Source organism: Eutrigla gurnardus (assembly GCF_963514095.1).
Source record: "Eutrigla gurnardus genome assembly, chromosome: 15".
In the NCBI taxonomy this organism is placed as follows: Eukaryota; Metazoa; Chordata; class Actinopteri; order Perciformes; family Triglidae; genus Eutrigla; species Eutrigla gurnardus.
In genome coordinates, this window is record NC_139938.1 from 5,561,327 (window position 1) to 5,583,022 (window position 21,696).

The window sequence follows — 21,696 nt, forward strand, 5'->3', positions numbered from 1 at the left end:
GTTCCTCACCAACCGTGCCGTTAATCGCACCCTAAAAGTCTGTGCTAAATGCGTTTTTGCAGACGCCTTTTAGCCTTGCAGATGGGCTGACGCATGCTAAGTCGGTGCGAGCTGCCGGCGTCGCCTGTTGACACAGAGATCAGAGGGCTGCGAGAGATGGAGAGATGCTGTCGTGAGATGGCGGCAGGCAGGCAGGCTGCACGGGGAGAGAGGAGGGGGAGACCAGACGAGTCTCTGGTTTTCGAGGAAGAATGGAAGATTCCTCTTTAGCTGGTATCGTTGGAGGGAACGGATCACGATGATCCTGGCCAAAATATTATACCGATAATCATCAAAATATATATTTACAATCATCACGATGCTGGAAATTCAACTTACCATGATCCATCCCCAGCACAGATACCTACTATACTATTAATAACCGCACAAAAGGTCACATTGAACCAATGTTTTTGTTTTGGCATTTGAATGACAGCTCAGGTTGATGACCAGTAGGCGGACTGACATATAAACCCTTTCCCCCGGTGGTCCCCCGTGTCTTCTGGCCTCGCCGTCGTAGCCCCCGTGGGTGGCATCGTTCAGAACCAACTGCCGTCTGTCTGGGAACGCCGTGATGGGTGTCACAGCGGGGGTGGGGGGGGGGGGGGGGGGGCTCCGTGCAGGGAGACCCTCATCTGCTCACAGCGTCCTACCTCTCGCCACTTTGCTCTCTCGGCCTGACCCCGTCACCGAGGCGGAGAGTGACAGATGCAGGCGGAGGGAGAGGGGAGAGTGGGTGGCATATCCGCTCAGATGCAGGCGTCGCTTAAATCCCCGCTAAATAAAATCAAAGATAGCTGTCAGATGCTTTTACTGAGCACGCGGATCGAGAGCACGCAAATGGCACTATCAGTGAAGGAGTCAAGGGTCCGCATCTACTCGAGAATTAAGGTTGTCATTCATGTCTTCAAGCATGTGGTGTAAGTGCCTGCCGTGTGTTGAACGGGCGTCGCTTACAATAAAGTAACAGTGATCTGATTCACACTTGCGTACGCTATGGTTCGTTCTAGTTGAGTTTACCTGACGTAGTTAGAGGAAACAGAGGGAAATGGTGTGGCGCGGGTGACCGCGGCTGCGTTTTGAGCGTGCACGTGTCTACGTCCGTGCACTCGTGTTGCGTTTGCTGCTAATGACAGTTGGCATTTGGCCACTATCAGTGGATCGTTAATTAGTATTGAGAGGTTTGGGGGAGAAGCACAGATTTCCCTCTATCTCACAAACAGATGTGTGTTTGATCTGCTCACCCAGCTCTCACACACACACACACACACACACATGCATATACACACGATCCATCTATAGCAACTCTCTGACATATGGAAACATCTATAAGCAAGTTCCTCTAAGCATACTGATGTTGACAGCAATAGATCTGAGTGCAGGGAAAAAACAAAACAAACATGGATCATAGCATGGTGATGTCTGTTGTGATCAGGCCAAAGAAAAATCATAAAGCCATAAATAACACGGGGCCACTATAAGCACCATATGTGTAGTGATACACCCTCATGGTTCTTTAGCATCGTCCTGCTCATGATGGAGCTAACAGCTAACGATGCGTTGTATTTGTATTAGTAACGATTCATGCGATGCATCGGTGAATCGATTGTCAGTCCTACCGATTCAACTAAATCGATCTGCTAAAATAAATACATAGAATAAATCGTTTTGCTTCACCAAAAATCAATATAAATGCGTTAAATCTTTTGAATAGCAATTCTTAATTATGTTTAATGTTTTAAGACTCTCCCCAGCACCTGTAGCCTTGTAAAATGTTCAAAATAACTGAGCAATGTTTAATTACATTTTTGTATTCAGCATAAAATATTATGCAGGACTACTTTTTTTATAGAATAAATATGTTTAATAAGTAATTACTGTATGTTGTCTGTTTATTTTTTCACCTTTCAGAAGAATAGAGATAGTCTCACTCGCATTATTGCATGTTTATTTCATGGATATAGAATTTTAGTTACAAGTTACTGAATCAAATCGTGGTTTACAGAATTTAATCAAATAATAAAAAATGTCCTGGAATCGAATCGCCAACTACTGACTCGTTAATTGAATCGCTGTGAAGCCAAAGATTCAGACCCCTAAGTTGTATTAGGATGCAGTGTTGGGCAAAGGTCAAATAAAATCACGCTATCATGATGTGTTCAAATGTAATCTTGTAAAAAGCTGCGTTAGAGAGAAACGGGAATAAATACAGTTGTTTGAAGGAGATATTTACGCAACAATATGAAATTATTAGAGAGGGAATTATAGCCTGTTTAACTTCCTTTCAAAAACTCTAAGCAGCTTATGAACTAGTAATAGAATAATAAAATTGATTCATTCATTTCCTAATCTTTTGAATTGTTTTTTTTTGTGTGTGTGCTAATTCTTATTCAGGTTATGTAAATAACAGCTACAGATAACAATAAGACCATTTACACTGTCTGAAGTAATATTCTGGAGCCTTGCTGTCAATTATAGTGCTAAGACACAAAATCGGAAACATTGATTTCCAAATTTTAAAAATGTGGAAATCAGAATCCGCAAAAACAGTAAAAATATGGAGACTAAAACTACTTGGCGGGACGACTAATCTCTGAACATCTTACATCAGAGCCAAAACCGAACGGCTGACGGTCCTCACTTGCGTAAGAAGAGAAGTAATGAAAATAATTTGTGTTTATTCTTTTTAAAGCCAACCTTTAACGAACCTCTACAAAGTCACAGACGCTGGAGTAAAACATTATTATAGCTCTCCCTAATGTCAAAGCCTTTTTCTATTCAGTTAATTGTAGCATAGTTGTCCTGATGGAATTGCTCTGTGACCTTTTCGTATTTTTATTCCTTCAGCCCTTATATTTGCTAAGTGATGGTATTCTGGCTGATTAGCGCACCCACGTCCACACACACACACACACACACACACACACACACACACACACACACACACACACACACACACACACACACACACACACACACACACACACACACACACACACACACACTATTACAAAACACAATGTGTTCACTCCCAGAACCCCACTCCCATTGTTCTGCTTTATAACACTGGGAAAGGAGCATCAGTCAAGTATATTAGCTGGATCCTATTACTGTCACCAGATTGCCTCTCTGAGCCATTTTAAAGAGCCCCCAGACAAAACTTCCTGTCATGTTAATCCAAGCTTTAATAAATAGAGGGATGTGTAACCATATTCAAATAGGGGCTCCCGTATTTACGCTGACAAAGAGAGACGGGCTATCACAAAATGACAGATGAAAGTGTTTTCCATGAAAAGGAGGAGGAGGGAGAAAAAAAAAAGAAGTTTTTATCGGTGTTCGCTCTCTCCCGTTCTGGGGAGGAATGTCAAATTATTGAAATGGCCTTTAATAAAAAAAGAAAAAGAAAAAAAGCTTAAGCCTAATCTAAGTAAAACACTGCAGGTATTAGGGACGGTGGCCATTGTGAGTGAAATGAATGCTATTCAACTGAAGCTAGCAGCACATTTGATCCCCCTTGTTCACCTATTGATATCAAAGTACATAATACACACGTGTCTCGGAAGACAGATTTATGTTCATCGGGCCTGTGAACGCTGAGCGGTCACACTCATTCATGAATACAGAAGGTCCGTTATTAAAATGTACTTTGAAAGGCGTCGCTGTGTCATTTAGTTAAAGCTCAGGCAGCAGCGGTACAGCGGTGGCCCTTTGCTGCGTGTTCTCATCACCAACAAAGAGCTGAAATCAGCCTCCCGAGTTCAAGGCCGTCTCGTCTGCCGCCACAGAGAGCGCCCTGCTCTCTTTCAGACGAGGCTCATTTCCAGATCGACTTGAAATAATCCCGTGTTTCACAACCACGTGGCTGTGGGTTTTACTATCTTCCCATTCCATTAATAAGCTGATTGAATCCGAACATGTTTGTTCGTTCCCGCCGTCGAGTGACTGTGATGTTCCACGTATTGCTGAGGCTGCACGGCTTCCCCCGTTGCCTGGATACGTGCAGCGTTATTAGCAGGCGTCTCCTCAGAAGCACCGGGTATGATGGAGCTATCCTTTTCAAACACCATGTCACCAACGTGTTTTTTACTCATTAAAATAAAAAGTGAATAACAGAATGTGTTGTTACTGCAAAAAGCAAAAGCCAGAGCGCCTCGCCGATGTAGCTTTAGGTGTTAGTCAGTATCCTTTTAAGGCTTTTACTGCTTGAACAATGTAAACTAAGAAAGTGTTTTATGTATATTATTATTGAATGTAGTGTAAAGCGCCTTGAGTAGCTAGTAAGCTAGACAAGTGCTTTGTAAATGCAGGTCAATTCACCGCTATTATTGTGGATTATTGCAGAAAACACAAGTTTATGATACTTTATTATACCGAAATTGAATGCAATCAGCACGAGTAAAAACCTATCATCAGCTATTGTATTTGTTTCTTTAGAGTTTTTTTATTTAAATACTTGTTTTGATTTAAAAAAACAAAACAAAAAACAATCATGGCATTAATTATATATAATAAGCTGCTTAGAATTCATGTTTGCAAGTTAACTTTCTGTGAAAACATCTCCAAACAACTGTATTTATTCAAGTTTCTCACCCAAAAGTGAATGTCACAATGTGAGACACATCGCGACGCTGTTATAATTTCCCTTGACCCGACACATATATGGAGTCAGAGTCGATATGCAACCTCCCGTACCGCTAGCTGTTATCTGCTGTAGGCAGGAAGCTGCTAGGGGGAGACTGTGCTGTCAGCAGACGAGCCGGTCACTGCGATTACTCTCAGCCGCATGCATGGGAACGAATTACAATATCATAGGAATAACCGTTCCAAAATGTGACTGTTTTTAGTTTTTTTTTAAAGTTGTCCTCCGTGGCTTTATTTTGGACTTGATGTCGTCTTCCACTGACGACACGTTCTGAATCAGAAACATGAAACCAATCGGACCGGCTTTGATCCGTATTAGATCCATCAGCGCATCCCCATGAATGACCCTAATATATTATAAAAAAAGATCAGTGTGGCCTATAAAGAGCTGCATAGCTAACCCAGCATTGGATATTCCAGTTTAATCCTTTTGCCCGTTTAAACAAACCTCCTCCCAGACATCCCTCTCACATCATCGTGTCTCCCTAAACTTTTCACCCCCTCCCCTCCTCCACTCTATGCTGTTTGCAGCTATATTTACATTAGCACGGAGGAGGGAAGGAGGGGCGGGTGATGTAAAATGTCTGAGCGTGTGTGTGTGTACTAAAAGAGAAATCTGGTTGGCTTACCAGGAGAAAGGACATCATTTTAAATAAGTCCTCAATGTTAAACTGTTTGCTCTAGGGCTTAGGGATTGCTCACCTCTCCAAATACTATTTTAGCTTGAAAGCACAATATTTCCCAGGCCGAGCTTTCACATGGGAGAATGAGGGAGGGCCCTGGTGCAGCAGTTTCATGGAGGTGGCTCGCAGGCATACTCCATCCTGACAGAATGAGGAGGCACTCTGCAAGAGTGTGGCGGAGAGGAAAGGGGCCCTATTAATAAAATGACTCCTTAATGGGTAGTTCCCTGCAGCTTGGCAAAGGAAGACAGGCGGATTGATGGACGAGGCCGAGGCCTACTTCCTACTTCCTCAAGCATACTGAGCTCAACCGCGTGGACCAACGCAACGGCAGACCTCAACATACGCAGGTCCTCTTCATATAGGAAGGGACAACCTCATAAACGCTTTCCTGTTTTGCAAAAAGGGTAGAAGTGGTGATTTTAAACAAGAAATACCCACATCACGCCTAAGCCTAGATGCAAAGATGACATCTCAGGACAGCTTTTATTTAAATTTCAAATTACGCCACACGCTCTGTAACACAGCTGGCTGATTTGGCGGATGGAACCACGCAAGAATTGGCTTTAATTGTAATCTCGGAAATAAGAAAGCAGTAAGGTAAACAAAGATTCCCAGGGTGACGGGATTATGTTTGTATGATGAATATTTGGCATAAAGGCGTACATGCCTTAACTATGGGTTGTTTACAATAATGGAGCTGTAATACTTTTTCTTTTATCCACATTTTTTGTTTTGTTTTGAGGATGACTCAGGCAGAGCTAGAGATGCGCTAATAAAATATCGCTTTGCCACAGCAGTGTTACGGTCTGCCCTAACAATATAGCAGCCTCCCGAAGGCGTCACTCCATCATCCTTTCATTACATCTCTTTGTAACAGTGCATTGATTAGAGTGGCCTCAGCGTGACTGCCTTTTTAATTGTGTATTTGCTGATCTGAGAGCTGCACAGAGCCGTGTGCTTGGATCTCTGCTAACCATTGCAGCGATGCTCTGAGGCATCCGTTGACACACAAAGTTCATTGTAAGAATATACATCAGTTAATATCACCATGGCGACCTCCTTGGATGCTGAGCAGGGGGACCTCATAAATATGTAATCCTGACAGATTTGAGGAATTGTCTTCCTCAAGTGTTCCTCTCAAGCCATTTTGTTAATGTCAACATGAAGGAAAGTTACTGGAATAAGTGTTGACATTCAGCCCATGGTGTATATCATTAATAATTACATACACAAGAATTTCCTGTCAGATGGATGCTGAAAAACACTCGCTTCTCTGTTGCTCTCATTTTTCGGTAATTAGGTCTAAAAAATAGATGAATTGTGGACGTGAGCGCTCTAATCTCATTCCGTTTGTGTGGCCATATTTGGGGATTCATTCATAGTGTAATATAGCGCGCGCCATATGGCAGTTGAGATCCTCAAATATGTAATTGTCCACTTCTAATTACAATTGCTGGATGTCCTTATGGCTCTCCTTGTTTCCTCTCTATAATATTAACGTTCCAAAAATAGAAATATTACAATGTTTTTAAATCGGTATGCAGAATGTATATGTAGGACTGTGACTCCAATATACTGTGAGGAAAAAGAGAGAGAAATGACATGAAAGCACCTTTTCACCCTACATCACTGCTTTTCCTGTGTGTGTGTGTGTGTGTGTGTGTGTGTGTGTGTGTGTGTGTGTGTGTGTGTGTGTGTGTGTGTGTGTGTGTGTGTGTGTGTGTGTGTGTGTGTGTGTGAGAGAGTGTGTGTTTGCACTCTAGCCGTGCATTTTCATCACTTGTGCCGAGGGTTGCCACTCATCCATTATTCCTTTTGGTGAAGAGAGAGGTTGTATTCCAGATTAAACATAGCTGGCCTCTGCTGAGGACCTGAAAAAAAAGAAGAAGAAAAAAAGAAAATGCTCGTCCACCTAGGCCCCCGCTTAAGAACAGTGTCCCTTTTGCCCCCTTGTGTAATTGCAAGAGCTTATAGGCAGCAAAAATGTTGCCCTCTGCTCCTCGTTACACCACCGCTTGTAAAAGCGCTCAAGCATGGATGCAGCACATCGCAGCTCCACGTTCTCAGACAATAATATAGATTTCCTCCACAAAAGGACAATTGAAAGGGTTGTCACAAATTTGTCCATTGTCGCCGGGCTGCTATCATTTCTCTGTTAATTGCTGTCATTGTAATAGAATATTAGATGCTCGGCGCTGCAAAGGGAGTGTTGATGAAGGGACGGTGCCAGCTGAGGTTTCTCCTTGACTGTCCGTGACCCAGATCTCTCGTCATGGCAATGATGAGGATGATAATAATAATAATAATAATAATAATAATAATGTGATACTTCATTGATCCCTGTAGGGATTTTCTTTTACCCCGTTTACCCCTCCCCAGTGAGGGGTGGACCCTGGTGCTGGTTCGGCTCCAAACGGCTGCCCCTTAAGATGGCAGGGGTTCAGGCTTGCTTAGAGACACTCAAGGAAAACGAAGGCTTTGCCAACAAAGTGGCTTAAAACCAGGCCCTCCAGTTCAACACTGGACTCTCTGCCCAGTATGTGATTTAGTATATCAGGACAGAAGTGTGTCAAAGTGGATCTGTGTGTTGTGACAGTAGAACATCTAATGAATTCTAATGAATTAATTTTCTTTAATAGACAAAGGGCTGTCATTTTGGGAAATATATAAATAAATAGCATGGCTCAAAGAAAGTCCTCCTACTGCAGGGCCACATATATTTGGCACTGGATGCTGGCTAAATCCTAGAAAATGTCTGCCGTGGTTTAGGCATGCAAAGATATGAACATTTCCCATTTGCTTAAAACTCTTAAAATGGCCCTCAAACATACTGAAATTTGTATAAGTGAACAATAAATCATGATCATGATTTATAACATGAGGCTCTATTTATATTGTGATATTTACGAGTATCCCAATAATGGAATTTCACCATGATCTTTTTTAAAATTTTGGTGTGATCTTGAATCCAGTCCTCAATGGGTTGATGATTTTGGTTTCCATTGACTGTTGTTACATGATTTTTCAGCTTTTCAACTTGTTCATCCTCACGTTGTGGATTGGGTAATGAGTCTATTGACTGGTCAACAAAATGAGGCTAACGTTAATCAGCATGTCTGTAATTCAGCTCCTTGATTCTCACTTTATTGGCCAACCTTGACATGTGGTGACCAAGACAGGTCTGGTTGCATGGAAGTCTATGAGAAAATGACCCGTCTTCTCAAATAGTTTATTATACCTCGATGTCTTATATAGAGTATATGGTTGGACTGAGGCTTTCCTGTGCCGACAAAGTAGGGATGCACATTTCAATCAGTTTCCTGAATCACTTATTTGCCACATTAACAATCAGTACTTCCTGAAAATGTAAAAACAAAATTATGCAAAGTTTTTCCATAATAACAGAGCATTTAAACGCCAATCTTGGCTAATTCCTACTAAATTGGATATTTGAAGATTGCATTAAAGTAGATAAAACATTTTTAACTTAAATTTGATAACAAAAGATTTATTTAAAACTACAATGCTCCTACTCTGTTGTCACTATTCAACTTTTGTACTCTTTTCTGTCGTTGTCAGATGATTAATTGTGATTGACTGAATGATTACATTGATCAAGGATTTCTGCCAGGCATGTGAATATCCCGCAACCATAGCGTTGCCATGGTAATTTGACAAGTACAAAAGACAACGGCGATTGTTGCCATGGTGACAACACACGTCCTTGAGGCCAGAATGTCGTGTCTGCCCTCCTTCTGTAGACGGATGGCTGGCTACTTAGCTAGGTAGCTTGTCCTTCTTGCAGTGACAGGAAGTGAGGCGGAAGGACCACCAGCCTGCTGATCCGCTGATTTTCTGTAACCGGTGTAGCATTAAAGCATGGCGGAATTAGCTGATTCTGCCGTGCTTTAATGCTACACTGGCTGCAGAATTAGCTGATTCTGCCACACTTTAATGCTACACTGGTTACAGAAAATGGGCTGAACAAAGCTGTTACTCATTGGCGATTGCAATGTGTGTTCCTGTGGCGTGACAAGAGTGTGTGAATAAAGCATTAAGTTGTTATATTCACTCGTTGACTCTGGCTCTCTTCGCTTCGTAACTCCACCGCTCATTTTAGTCATTTCTGCAAAACCTCAAGGTCTGCAGCACTTGAAGGTCCCGCTTACTCCTGTTTTAATGCTCACAACATTGCACACTTTGAGTGCCATTTAATTTTCATCGTTACATTTTGAGTGAAAGTAATTGAGGACCACAGTCGTGTAGTTGGAACAAAACAAAATATATGTTAAAGTAATGTTGTCAACGTTAAGCATTTAAACTGAATTGAATTGGCCACATATTGACAAAAGTCATTAATAAGCTTTTTCAAAATGTTCTACTCTTTTCAGCATCACCTGTTGAATCCATGCAAATAGCACAGACTGTGGTCTGGTGTTGGCAGCACAAGCACAAATCCCGATAATCCTCGATACCAAACCTGACACCAAAATTGCCTGAGAACTACAACACACACACACACACACATACACACACACACACACACACACACACACACACACACACTGTGCAATTCTTTCCACTTGGGTAAAAGTGAAGTTCACAGCAAGTATAATGGATGAGGGCAAGAACGAATCCTCAACACAAGCAGCACATAGTCCCGCTGGGTGCCAGCACAAACCACAAGCGCAGAGCCTCAACAGCCAGTCCCAGGTCACCATCGGTGCCTCGGGTCTCCGGGCCTTTGGCATTAGATATGATCTATATCAGTGTCACCCCCAGATTGCAGGGAAAGCTCCCATGCTAGCCTTCAGCTGTGAGCCGAATGTAAATGTGCATTTGACACCTTTCTAAATCGCTTTCATAATTCATTTCCAGAGCTCTTAAATCTCTCCCTGTCACCTGGCACCTCTGCTGTTTTCCTGTCCAAAACACAGAGCACATTAGCCTTTATTGATGCCTTTGTCCTTTGATACATAATTCATCATTAAGCAACCTTTTTTTCAAATGATCGCATAATTTCCTGAGGGTTGTTCAAACATATGGATTGATGCAGACAAAGAGGTTGCACATGGAGTTAGACCTCACGCTCTATGACAGGAACAGGAGAGGTATGTTTTTCCTTTAGTATGATATAGATCTTCATCGTCTGTGCTCCTTAATTGACAAACCACAGCCAGTTTTCTGCTCGAATACATTGGCATTTCTGCAATTGGTCTCTTAAAATTAATTGATACCTTCGCAGCCAAAGTCTTAACACAACTTTGTTGAAATTCATTAAAGGATATGTTTAATTCACAGGACCTTTTTAACGTGACCTTATCACAAAAAGGGCAGGGAGCTATCAGCAGCATATTTATGAAGTTGAACAAACAAAGACATAAATAATTCCTGGAAGTTTTAAAAAGTTGAAATAAATAAACACAGTGTAGTGATTAAAATAGCACATTTCCAAATGAAATTATTTTAATGGCCTAAAAAGTGACCGATACAGATAACCATAAAAATGCAGATAAACCGTCAACCCCTAAAAAAAACATACTTGTCAAAGGTAAATGGCCAATCAGTGCTGATTGCAAATGTATTTCATGCTGTATTGACTGACAAAGCTGCTTAGTTGTGCTGGCAGTGCTACTAATAAACTAATAAATAAACCAAATGAAACATATACTTCATATATAAAACATCACTATAGGAAACATTCTTACACCTAAACCGAAAATAACACCGAAAATGTACACTTTCTAAACATAAGTTTCTCTCACACCGAACTCAGCCAAGCTTCAAAAACAAAACCCACTTCATTCAAAATAAAACTCACAGATCACCTCTCGGTTAGTATTGCCACTATTCCAACAATCAGCAACTTTTAATTATCTAGTTTGCTGAATCCGTTATTCACCAAATAAGATGTAAAAATCTGGCCCCGCTGGTCTCTGTTCTGCCGGCAGCTCCTCCACTGTGGCAGCTTGCTGCCAGCTCTAGATGATTAGATCAGAAAACTAGAATGACAAAAAAAGGTCCTGCTGGTCTTGGTTGTCTTTTTTTCTAGTGAATCTTCCCAATCCTTAAAAAAAAAAAAGGTCTCCAGCACATATCCGTCCCAGTGAGAAGGAAACACTTTCATACATAGGAAAGCACTCACGCCTCGCTCTCTCTGGGTTACCGTCGGCGATGGCCTCCAACAAAAACCTGCCCACGCTGACGTTCATTATAGCAGAATGATTCCGTGTCTTTTGGCATCAGAGGGCAATTTGAGCAAAGGCTCCGCCAGTCTGTGCTTTCGTCTCGACAGTTCCCATTCAGGCTCGAGGGGCCTTTCTCTGGCTGGATGCAGCTAAATATCTAAATATCCTAGTCAGCCAAAACACTGTAAAATCTACATTGTCATATGTAATGGTTGACAAGGACAAGGTTGATTTTGAGCAGCATTGCACACAACAGGTACCAACGCTGAGAGTGGCACTCTGTCCTTCTGTCATCCAGAGTGCATCGCTGGATGAGACACAGAGAACATCAGCCTTTATACCTAACTAGGAAAGGTAGAGATACGGTTGAAAATCTGAGAAGTTTCCTTTTATATTATATGCCAATCTATCCTAAATGCTTCACACTGGCCCTTTAAAGAATAGTATGTCTCTTTCACTAACTTACAAACCCACTTCTACAGCTTTCACTGCCTGCCAGTACTAAACGGTTTAAATAGGTACTCGCACTACCACTACCACTGCCACTTTTACTGCCAGTGTCATTGTTGCTACTACTGCTGCTACTACTGCTGTGTCATTGCTCTGACTATAAAGCAAGGACAGCACTGTGCAGGCTATCACTATTAACCATTTAAACATGGAAAAGTGTTTGTCTCATATATAGTATCTGTTTCATATAATGACTCATGTTTGTTGTGTGATTTTAACAGAATAAGATCATCATTGCAAGTTTATTTAAATCATATACAAACTTAGCTAATAGCTCAAAATCAGATTCCCATTCACACAATTAGATTAGTATTGAATCAGCGCCTTCTGAAGTGTGAATACAAGTGAACCAGCTGGTACTCCAACAATCCACATACCTAATATAGTCCTGTCAGCCCTCTTTGAAAAAAAAAAGAGGAGGTTATTTGGTTCAGGTGTGTTTGCTGCAGGGTTAGTTAAAGAGCTGCCCGGCCTTCTTGCCCCCGTGACTGTCTTCTAGCACTCTTGTCTTCTTCTTCTTTTTTTTAAGTGGCCATGGACTGTTCAGGTGCATACACCGCGGTGAAATGGACTTTTGCTCTTTTCTTCATTGTCACAAAAGGCCAGGCACTTCGCTGGAGTTCCCATTCCCCTTTTACATAGTGATAAGACAGCCATTATCCTTTGAACCTTTCTTTTCACCGAGCCGGGAGAAAAGGAAGAGTGAAAGAGAAGGAGGAGGAGGACAGAGAAAGATTTCTTCCCTGAGGTGAGCCCGGCCTCACCTCTGTGTGGCGGGCTTTTTTGTGAAGCAGTGAAGAGGTCCTTAACCTTCTATCAGATGGAGGCACACAGTTGTGTTCTGCTTGAATAACTACATTGAAAAGCCCTGAAGCACGGGAGATGGTTCTATAGACTCTGCAAGTGGCAGAGAGAGAGAGGGAGAGTGAACGAGAGAGAGTGAGAGAGAGTGAGCGAGAGAGCGCAGACTGTATTGTATGACCTGCTGGAGTGTGACTCTCACATGATGTGCACATTCTTTGTTGAAGTGCCCATCAGTGCTTCGCCGTGGATCTATGTTTTTTTGTTGTACGGGTCTCGCTGACAGGATGGTCCTCCTCCTCCTAATAATGTCACAACAACACAGTTCACACATTTATATAATACACTTCCTTTTAATAGACCCCACTTCATTTTACAAAGTAGCAGTCTTTCTGCTCTCAGGCAGTGAATGGCTTTATAGCAGCAATGCTATCAATATCCGAGAGCAGAGATTCGAATGTCATGTTGCATGAAGGGCTCATCGCAGGAGGTGGCTGATGACACGGTTTCTCTTTTTTCTTCTTCTTTTCTTTTACAAGTCAACGAGTCAGATTTGACTTGTTTTGCCTCGATGGCAAGAATAAATGAACTGATTCCAGTTGGCGTCTGAAGAAAACAAACATTACACACGAGTAGCCATTTGTCTTTTATTTTGGAGGTTTTACATTTTGTTCTCACCACCAAACCACATAGACTCCTCAACATGGTGTCGTATCCATTTCTGTTGAAAGAAGTTGAAGAAATCGCCTCCATTTCTACGAGTCTTCATGGAAGCCGAGCGTTCTCCGCTAGTCATTCTGTCTGCACTTTCACTGACGCGCGCCGGGCCCCGCTCTTTTGGCTCGTTGCAGTTTTACTCATATTAGATGACAGAAGTCAAACGCTATAAATTTCTGTCTCCCATGTAAATGATCACATGCTGTCAGCCGCACTTGTCAAATTAAATGTTTTACCATAGTTGGTAAACATGCCATTCCATCTTCTGCTCTGCTGCGGAGCTTTCACCCTGTCAGACGTGGAGACGTTATAAACTGTTTCTGCTTTAAGGGGCAGATTTTATAGGAAAGAAAAAAATGGATTCTCACATTTAATTCCAAGGGCAGCGTTATCTGCCGAGGCAACAATGGCATTGCTCTACTAAAAGAAAAAACAACAACGATCCGAAAACTTTAGTTTATGGTACATTATAAATGTAAAACTGTTGCTGCAGGTGATATTGCTCGGCAGCTGTTTGTTTGTACACCGCTTTTATGTTTCCCCATCGTCATGGTTACATCACGGTTTTAGCTGGAGGCAAACACGAGTCGCCTGAGAGTAACAGGCTAAGGTTACGCATCAAAATTGACAGGGTGCCGGACTCGAAGGAGCACGAATCCAACTTGACATTTTCATCTCATACCTTTGGAACGACGGAGAGAAAAGTCTCTCCGTCGTTAATAGTTTAGTCTTCTGCTATCTGTACCGACGGCCGAGAGCCTTTCCAAACGTCTAAACTATTAGCAACATTTCCTCTCCATCTCTCAAGAGCTTCGGCGATACTGTAAGACTCTTTTCGTCTGACCTTTTTGGGTTGCTTTGCAGTGCAGGCAGCGGTTGCCAATGTTGGAGTAGCGACTGCAGGATGGGCATCTACAGATTTACAAGCCCTCGATTTCGCTTTACGATTCAGGCTTGGTTTCTCTCTCAGGTGTTCGGATGTGTGGCCATCGAGTCGGCCAATCCGGTCCCGTTGTTAATAGTGGTGAAACAGTAAATCAGAATATCGTGATACTCCCTGCTGTGATACGTTGATACCCTGGCGCCAAATATTGTTATTAAAAATAAATAGATAATCATTTTAAAATATGCAGGTGCTATTTATTGATATGGATCAAGCCTGTTACTATTTTGCTTCACCAGAGTCACTACTTCATGACTCCTCTTAGCCTTTTGCCAGTTTTAAAGAGAGTTAAAGAGGGACCAAGCTGAGACTCTGCACTTTGTTTCATTCTATGAATTGATCCAATCTTCTCAATCTTTACTAATAACAATTCAGAACATGCAGAACATGAACGGTTCTTCAGAACATAGGCTTCTCTTACTTCCTCCTATTATATACTATATTCTATATTCAGGTTAATAGTTCAGTAGTCCGGAAATTACGGTACAAGTGACCAACGTAGCTAATTCGTGTTGTTGTCACGAGCCTGAGCTATGGTAGCCCACAAGTGTTAAAAACGACTCACGCAGATAAAGTAAAGAAAAAAACATGCGTTGATTTCAGATAGGGGGCCACAAAATATTGGATTGGCCGCGAGTTTGAGACCCCTGCTGTATACAATTAATTCCTGCTTTTTCCTTTTCACTAGTATTTTTTCTCCTTCAGGCACACAGATATTGCGATGCATATCGTAGATGATTTCTTGCAATATATTGTCTATCATAGAATTGTGATATCATCATTATCGTGGGCAAAATGTTGTCATATTATCATATCGTGAGCTACTCATGATTCCCAACCCTAGTTGTTGAAGCTCGCTGTCCCCGAGAGTGAGTACACTAACAACAAAATGCACTAGACAGCGTTATCTAACGTGTACGGTTTATTATTCTGCCCACACATTATTTTTAAAGATCATCCCGTTTACAAACAGAAAAGGTGTCTATACTGTTTTCCTACTGGTATGGACTTTAGTAAGTAATGGTTTAGTAAAAATGTTTATTCCAGTTGATTGACGGTGCTGTTTGGTCCTGCTGAGTGTAGGATTTCCTAAGCCCCGCCTCTATGCCGGCATCCACCTGTAGGCTCTGAATCCCCGCCCACTTCAGGTGCTGAGTTTGTGACCCCTCGCCAGAAGTAACATTACCCATAATAATGGCTGCTTGAAATGTGTGAAACGTAGATATGCTTTGTAAGTTAATTAAAACCCATATGACTGTCGCTGGCTATATTTGGCAAAAATTTTGGGGAGGTGAAAAGTGAAAAGTGACTGGGAGCCGCATGGCGCCTGCGAGCCGTGCAGTGAGTAACCGGGCCCGGCGAGCTGTGCCAACGTCTTGTGTGCCAAATGTGTGGCAAGAGGGTGGCATGGAGAGTGTGCCAGCGCTAGTCTGCTCGTCGGCTCTTTATCCAATCAGACAGTTCGGCTTGACTGAGACCCTTATTCTCGTCTCTACCATCTCCACCGTCCTCGGTACACTTACCCAGAGACCATAACCAGAGTGAATGGTGCTCCCTCTTTGTTCCATCTACTGCTGCTGCTGTCCTCCCCTCTGTTTTTTTATGGGGTTTTTTTCTCCCAGGACAAAATCACCTCCTAAATGAGCATGCCTCACTCACTTTTTTAAGCATTTCTTCAGAGTTATATAGAAAACAGAGTGTGTCTAGAGAGCCGTTTTTCAGGGATGTGGGAAGCAAAAAATAAATAAAAAAATGCTGTCTGTCTGTGTGGCTTTATTGGACATGATGAGGGATGATATTATGGTGGATGCTGCCGCCGCCGCGGCTGCGAGATGAGGAAAGGATCCCATTTGTCTCACGCTCGCTTAGTGTAATGTGTCTATCTGTCACTCTCCCCCAGACCGGACATTGGTGTTCATCAAAATAAACATATTGTCCACACGGTGCCTTCGTGCCGACAGCTTGCCGTTATTGTTAATTTTTCCTCTCATGTCGCTGCTTGTTTGCTCGCGCCTTTGCCACATCTAATACAGACGGTGTGTAAAAAAAAAACCCTTCAAATTCCTATTTCATCCAAATTAGAAGCTAAAGACAGAAAAGTGAGCCGGTACGTGAAGAATAATCCTGTGACCGCAGAGTGATTATGTACGTGAGAGGTGCTTAGAAAGAAAATGCGTGTAAAGCAGCGAGAATATATATATATCCTCCGAATAATTACAGTGAGAAGAATGAGAAGTGATTCAATGGGGAGACGGTGACGTGAGGCACTTGCTGAAAAGATTACGCTAATGCCGGCACTTTTCTTATGTCTTCCAGGTCGACGACGCCATGCTTATGTTTGATAAGACCACTAACAGACATAGAGGTAAGTCCAAAGCTCTCTCTCTCTCTTTCTCCCATTTTTTTTTTTCTGTCTTTCTGAAAGGTGAGAAAATAGTCATTTTATGTCCTTTCCCCATGAGATAACACAGAACAGTTCCAATCTTACATGATATTAGGTGTACCATCTGCTCAACAATGGGAGCGTGTCAAAGTAATCAATAAGCTGGTACGGTGTTTAGAATGTCTGAGTGTGTGTGCGTGTGTGTGTGTGTGTGGTGATGATGATGCTGGTGTGAGTGTTTCAGAAAGATGCTTAAAGGGTGTAAAGATTGGGAGATGGTGGGTGCTGTGCAGTTAGATAACAGCATCAGATAAGGCCCAGGAGAAGCACTGACTTTATCGCTATCTCCCATCGGCTCCTTATCTGAGATGAGGGGACGTTTCTCTCCCATGCAGAGGACTTTCCAAAGACAGGTCTCCTCTTCCTGCACCACCACCACGACGGCAGCGTCGGCGTGCGTTTAAGCCAAGCCTCACGCTTACAGGCCGTGACTTAACCGACTGTCACTTATCCCCCACGATCGCCTCCCGATGGCTGTTATACGCCACGAGTCCCTGCACAGGTATGTTAGAGGGGCTTCTGGGAGACAGACTGTCCCCGGCCGTGTACGCGAGCACGTATCGTGGCGCTGACAGGTATTTTCCACAAGAGAAAGGAGCAGACTCGTCTCCGTTTGTCAGCTCACTCGTAGGCAGAGCTGGCATCGCGTCAGCCTGGCTGAGCGCCGCGTCGCCATATAGATGTAAACATCCATCTCTTCCTCTTTCAACCCGCATAAATGTTTAAGTGCAGTCGACTCGGATCGAAAGCTGTATTGTTTTTTTTGTTTTTTTTCCCTCACAAACTTTCTCTTCCCTACTGCATCTGTGTCTGTGTGTGCCGTGCGTACGCAGGCGAACTCTTTGAGTCTGGTAAACAGTTTCTAAGTGTGGAACATGTGAACTGTAGTGGAAGTGATCTATGGCTTTAAGGGGATTTTGATCTGTAGTGACAGAACCCAGTGTGAGGTCTGCTTTGAGACGAAGGCTCTTTTCTCTCTCTTATTCCTCTCTCTCTCTCTCTGCTGCACTGCCAGAGAGGGGGGGTGGGTGGGTTAGGCGTTTGCCTTTGGGCAGCAAAATGCCCTTCAAATGAAGACAATGATGGAGAAACAGCCTCCTTGGCAATTTTTCTGATGACAGCGGACGTATTTGTATGGAGTGTGACACCGAGGCGGGAGGCAGGTGCAGCGCTGTTTGCCGCTTCTTCTAAGCAGCGTTTGGATATTTTGGTTCCGGTGGGAATTTGAAACAGTGGAGATTTGCTGCTTTCATCTTAAAAAACACACAACAGGTCCTCCAGATGAATTGCATAGAATATTACGGAGCCATGAGATAAATTGAATAATTGATCAGAGCCATCGGTGTGACTGTGTAATATTAATGGCTCAGCTGCCCTGTGACCACAAAGGAAAGGACATTGAATATGTAATCAGTGAAACCGGTGCCTGGGCCCCACTATCACCGCTGGTCCAGTAATGGGCATCTGGCAACCCAGCACTCCAAATCAATTTCCCACCTGTGTTCATTTTTTCATGTTTGAGATTCATGAAAAAATAACGTTTTTTTTTCTGCAGCGCTGCAATACAAATACCACATTCTTTATTTAACAATCCAAACGTTACACAATAGGATTCTTCTAAAAACACATGCCGCCTCCGCCATAATTGCAAGTCCTGAAAATAGCCGTTCACTTACTCACGAAAGAGCATATTTCCAACAACTGCTTCCTTTTTTCTGTGCATCTGGAATGCTGCCGTGTAAGTGCGGCGTCCAACTTCCTCACGCAGCTGCGTTGCAACCAAATTTTAAATCAACTCGGAGCCGAACTCTGAAGCACAGCAGCAGCCTATAATTCCAAGAAAGGCTGTCAAAAATGCCTTTAATTGTTCGGTACCTCATGATTAAAGCGATCCTATCTCTGTTAATTATACGCTTGATAGTATCGGAAGCCATAACCGAAGCTGTAAAAACAAAACAGATCCACGCTCAGATTTTCAACCCAAGGCTGCACAGATGACACGACGTGGGATGAGTCGGCTGGTCCTCAACCTGTGGCGGTGACGGCGTTGTCTCCAGAACGCCCGTTAGCACCACCGCTGCAGGAGATTTCACACAGTCATTAATATCTAGCCGAGCAGAGGACAGATAGGTGAGGTTAACGTCGTGTGTAGGCTCGGTGGTGAACCATATGCTAACGCGCTGACGGATTGACGGAAGTGATGTTATGTCGCCCTGGTGCGTTTTATGAGCACTGCGCTTGAAAAACAAATAGCCATGTTTGCTACATTGATTGTTACTTTAGAGCAAAGATCTTCAACGGGGGGTTCGGGACCCCTGGGGGGTCCGCAGAGATACAGCAGGGGGTCCCCACATTTTTTTTATCCCAAATTTTCTTTCTTCCAAAATTTAAAATGTCCAAAAATACATCTAATTTTAACATCTTATAAGCAAATATAAATTATGAAATAGTGATGTAGAAATGCAAACATATTGTTTTTTCTACTAGTATTATATTGTAGTTTAGAATCCTGGTATTGTAGAATTGTGACAATCTCGATTTCAACTCTTTTGTAAAAGAAAAAAAAGAAAAGAAGGTGGCCTTAGTAGCAAACCAAGAAGAAAGGAAGCAAATGTCCTTGAAGTCTAAGCGTCTTCATGTTTACTTGAGCTTTTTGGAGATAAAAACATTATAATTCTTTTGTTTATCCAAGCAAATTAAATATGCTATAGAGGAGAGACTGCATACTTCCAGTATCGTATACCTTCTACCTATTCTCAGCACTGAGGTCAAATTCACAGGAGTGGGATGTGATCTCCTGTTAGGCCCCGCTGTGGCACGCGATGACTTCACCTCAACCTCATTTGAATGTTATCTCGTGGCTTTTTTCCCCCTCCATTAAGCCATTTCCACACAGAGGCTTGCATTGTGTATGACCATAATGCTTTGTATTTTGCCTGGAAGAGTTTATTGTGTATGAGATGCATGATCGACACTTGATTGTTAGTGTGTTTTCTTTGGGGCTGTGGTGAATTGGATAGAGGACAAACGTCACACTCCACTAGTAGCAGCATTGTCCTTCAGACGGTCCCTGCGAGGCTGGCGAAACGACAGCCAGAGGAGACATTCTCTACCCTCCTCGTTTCGCTCTGCACATTTCCTTCTATCTCGCTCCGTCATTCACTCGCATTCTTTCTTCCTTTTCATTTACAGTCTCACTATTTCTGTCCTCACACCCTGCCTGTCCTCGCCATCTCCCTCTGTCTCTCTGTGTCTCTCTCTCCTGTTAGAGGACACTCGCTGTAAGCAAAGCTCCTCACAAAGGCTGCACACCATCTCCTTGGCATTTAAAGGAGTAGAATACGGCCAATTGTGCTGGAAATTGAACTCTCCAAAGCCTCCCTTTCCCTCTGCAGCGGTTCATTGTGGGCGAGTTCAGTGTCTTTGGTGAGCAGCTTGGGCTGTCCAGAGGTTGATGCCAGAGGGCGCCTATTGTTCCATGTTCTACTGCAGTGTCCCCCGCCGCATCGCCTCCCCCCTGCGACCTCCCCCTTCCTCCCCTGACGCTCATTTTGTGACAGGAAAGACAAAAAAAACTGGGAATGTGTACATTGGTATTTCGTAGCTATTCTATTAGGTTCTGCTGTATTCGGCGGTGCAGGCGGTCCAGGTTGGGCCTTGAGTCACGGACTGCACGCACCCGTCGTCATTCCCCACCACCCTCAACACGACTTCACACGCCCCCCCCCCCCCCCCCCCCCCGGTGACAGGACGAGCTACACGGGCTGGAAATAAAAGCTTTTGAAATAGCCCCCGAGTCAAAATCATTCTGTCATCTGTTGCCTATTCCCGTCCTGCAGGCTGACATTTGATTTATGATCTGAAATGTGATTTCACTGTCAAACACAATTGGTAGTGCCAAGGAGAGTGTTGCTGAGGTGAGACAAATGGCATCTCTTAGAGGAGGGGATGGAGGAGGCCATGATGACAGAGTGGCAGAGTGGCAACTATCGTCATCCGCCGCGGCGTTTGGGCTTTAATTTGCAAGTTAAAGGTACAGTCGATGACCGGCGGATGCTTTGTCTCGCTGCCACACGCATCCTCCTTCAAGTGCCACTCTGCTCCACCATTATTAGCCCTCCTTCGCCTCCACGTTACCACCCTCTTCTTCATCGACTCATCTCTCTCTCTGTAGTGTAATTCAGCACACATGATCTGCACAGGACCCTTTCAAGTGGGGAATACATAGTGTAGATATATGCTCCCCTCTGATTTGATTATTCACAAGCAGTTTCTCTGCATCACGCGTAATCCACACAAATCCCCCCCACCAAAAAAAAAAAGAGATAAGTATATACAATGCAAATTAGTGCATTGCAATCCCAACGCTAAATTACACTCTTACGATTATAAGTAGCTGATTAATTGGGTCAAAACTGCATGCCACAGTCAGTGATTGTTTGATTCAGGCTCTGCGAGAAAAACAAAAATCTGCACTGCCATAAATCAGCAGCATCCCTGCAGTTTTTCATCAAGTATTTAGTTTTCTGCAAGTTTTTTAGTTAATTGCTGTTGGTTAAAACATGGAAGGTGACACCTATATCTATGTCATGTGGCACGCGAGTTCTCGTTCACCTTTTTTTTTTTTTTAATTACACCATTAAGAGACGATGATGAAATGCCAGTGTAACTTTCTTTCATATTGTTTTTACAATAGTTTGTAACCAGACAGCAGCCATTAGTGTAGCT

The 21,696-nt window shown here is 43.0% G+C and overlaps 1 protein-coding gene across 10 annotated transcripts in view; it reads left to right on the plus strand.

Annotated features, from left to right (window-relative positions):
* Positions 1-21,696, plus strand: part of LOC311026318 (RNA-binding protein Musashi homolog 2) — a 227,110-nt gene that overhangs the window by 110,335 nt on the left and 95,079 nt on the right. For all 10 annotated transcript variants that reach the window (XM_084029807.1, XM_084029810.1, XM_084029814.1 and 7 more), the window contains exon 7: positions 16,842-16,890. In XM_084029807.1, coding sequence (XP_083885933.1) covers positions 16,842-16,890 — 49 coding nt within the window. The remainder of the gene's footprint in view (positions 1-16,841; positions 16,891-21,696) is intronic.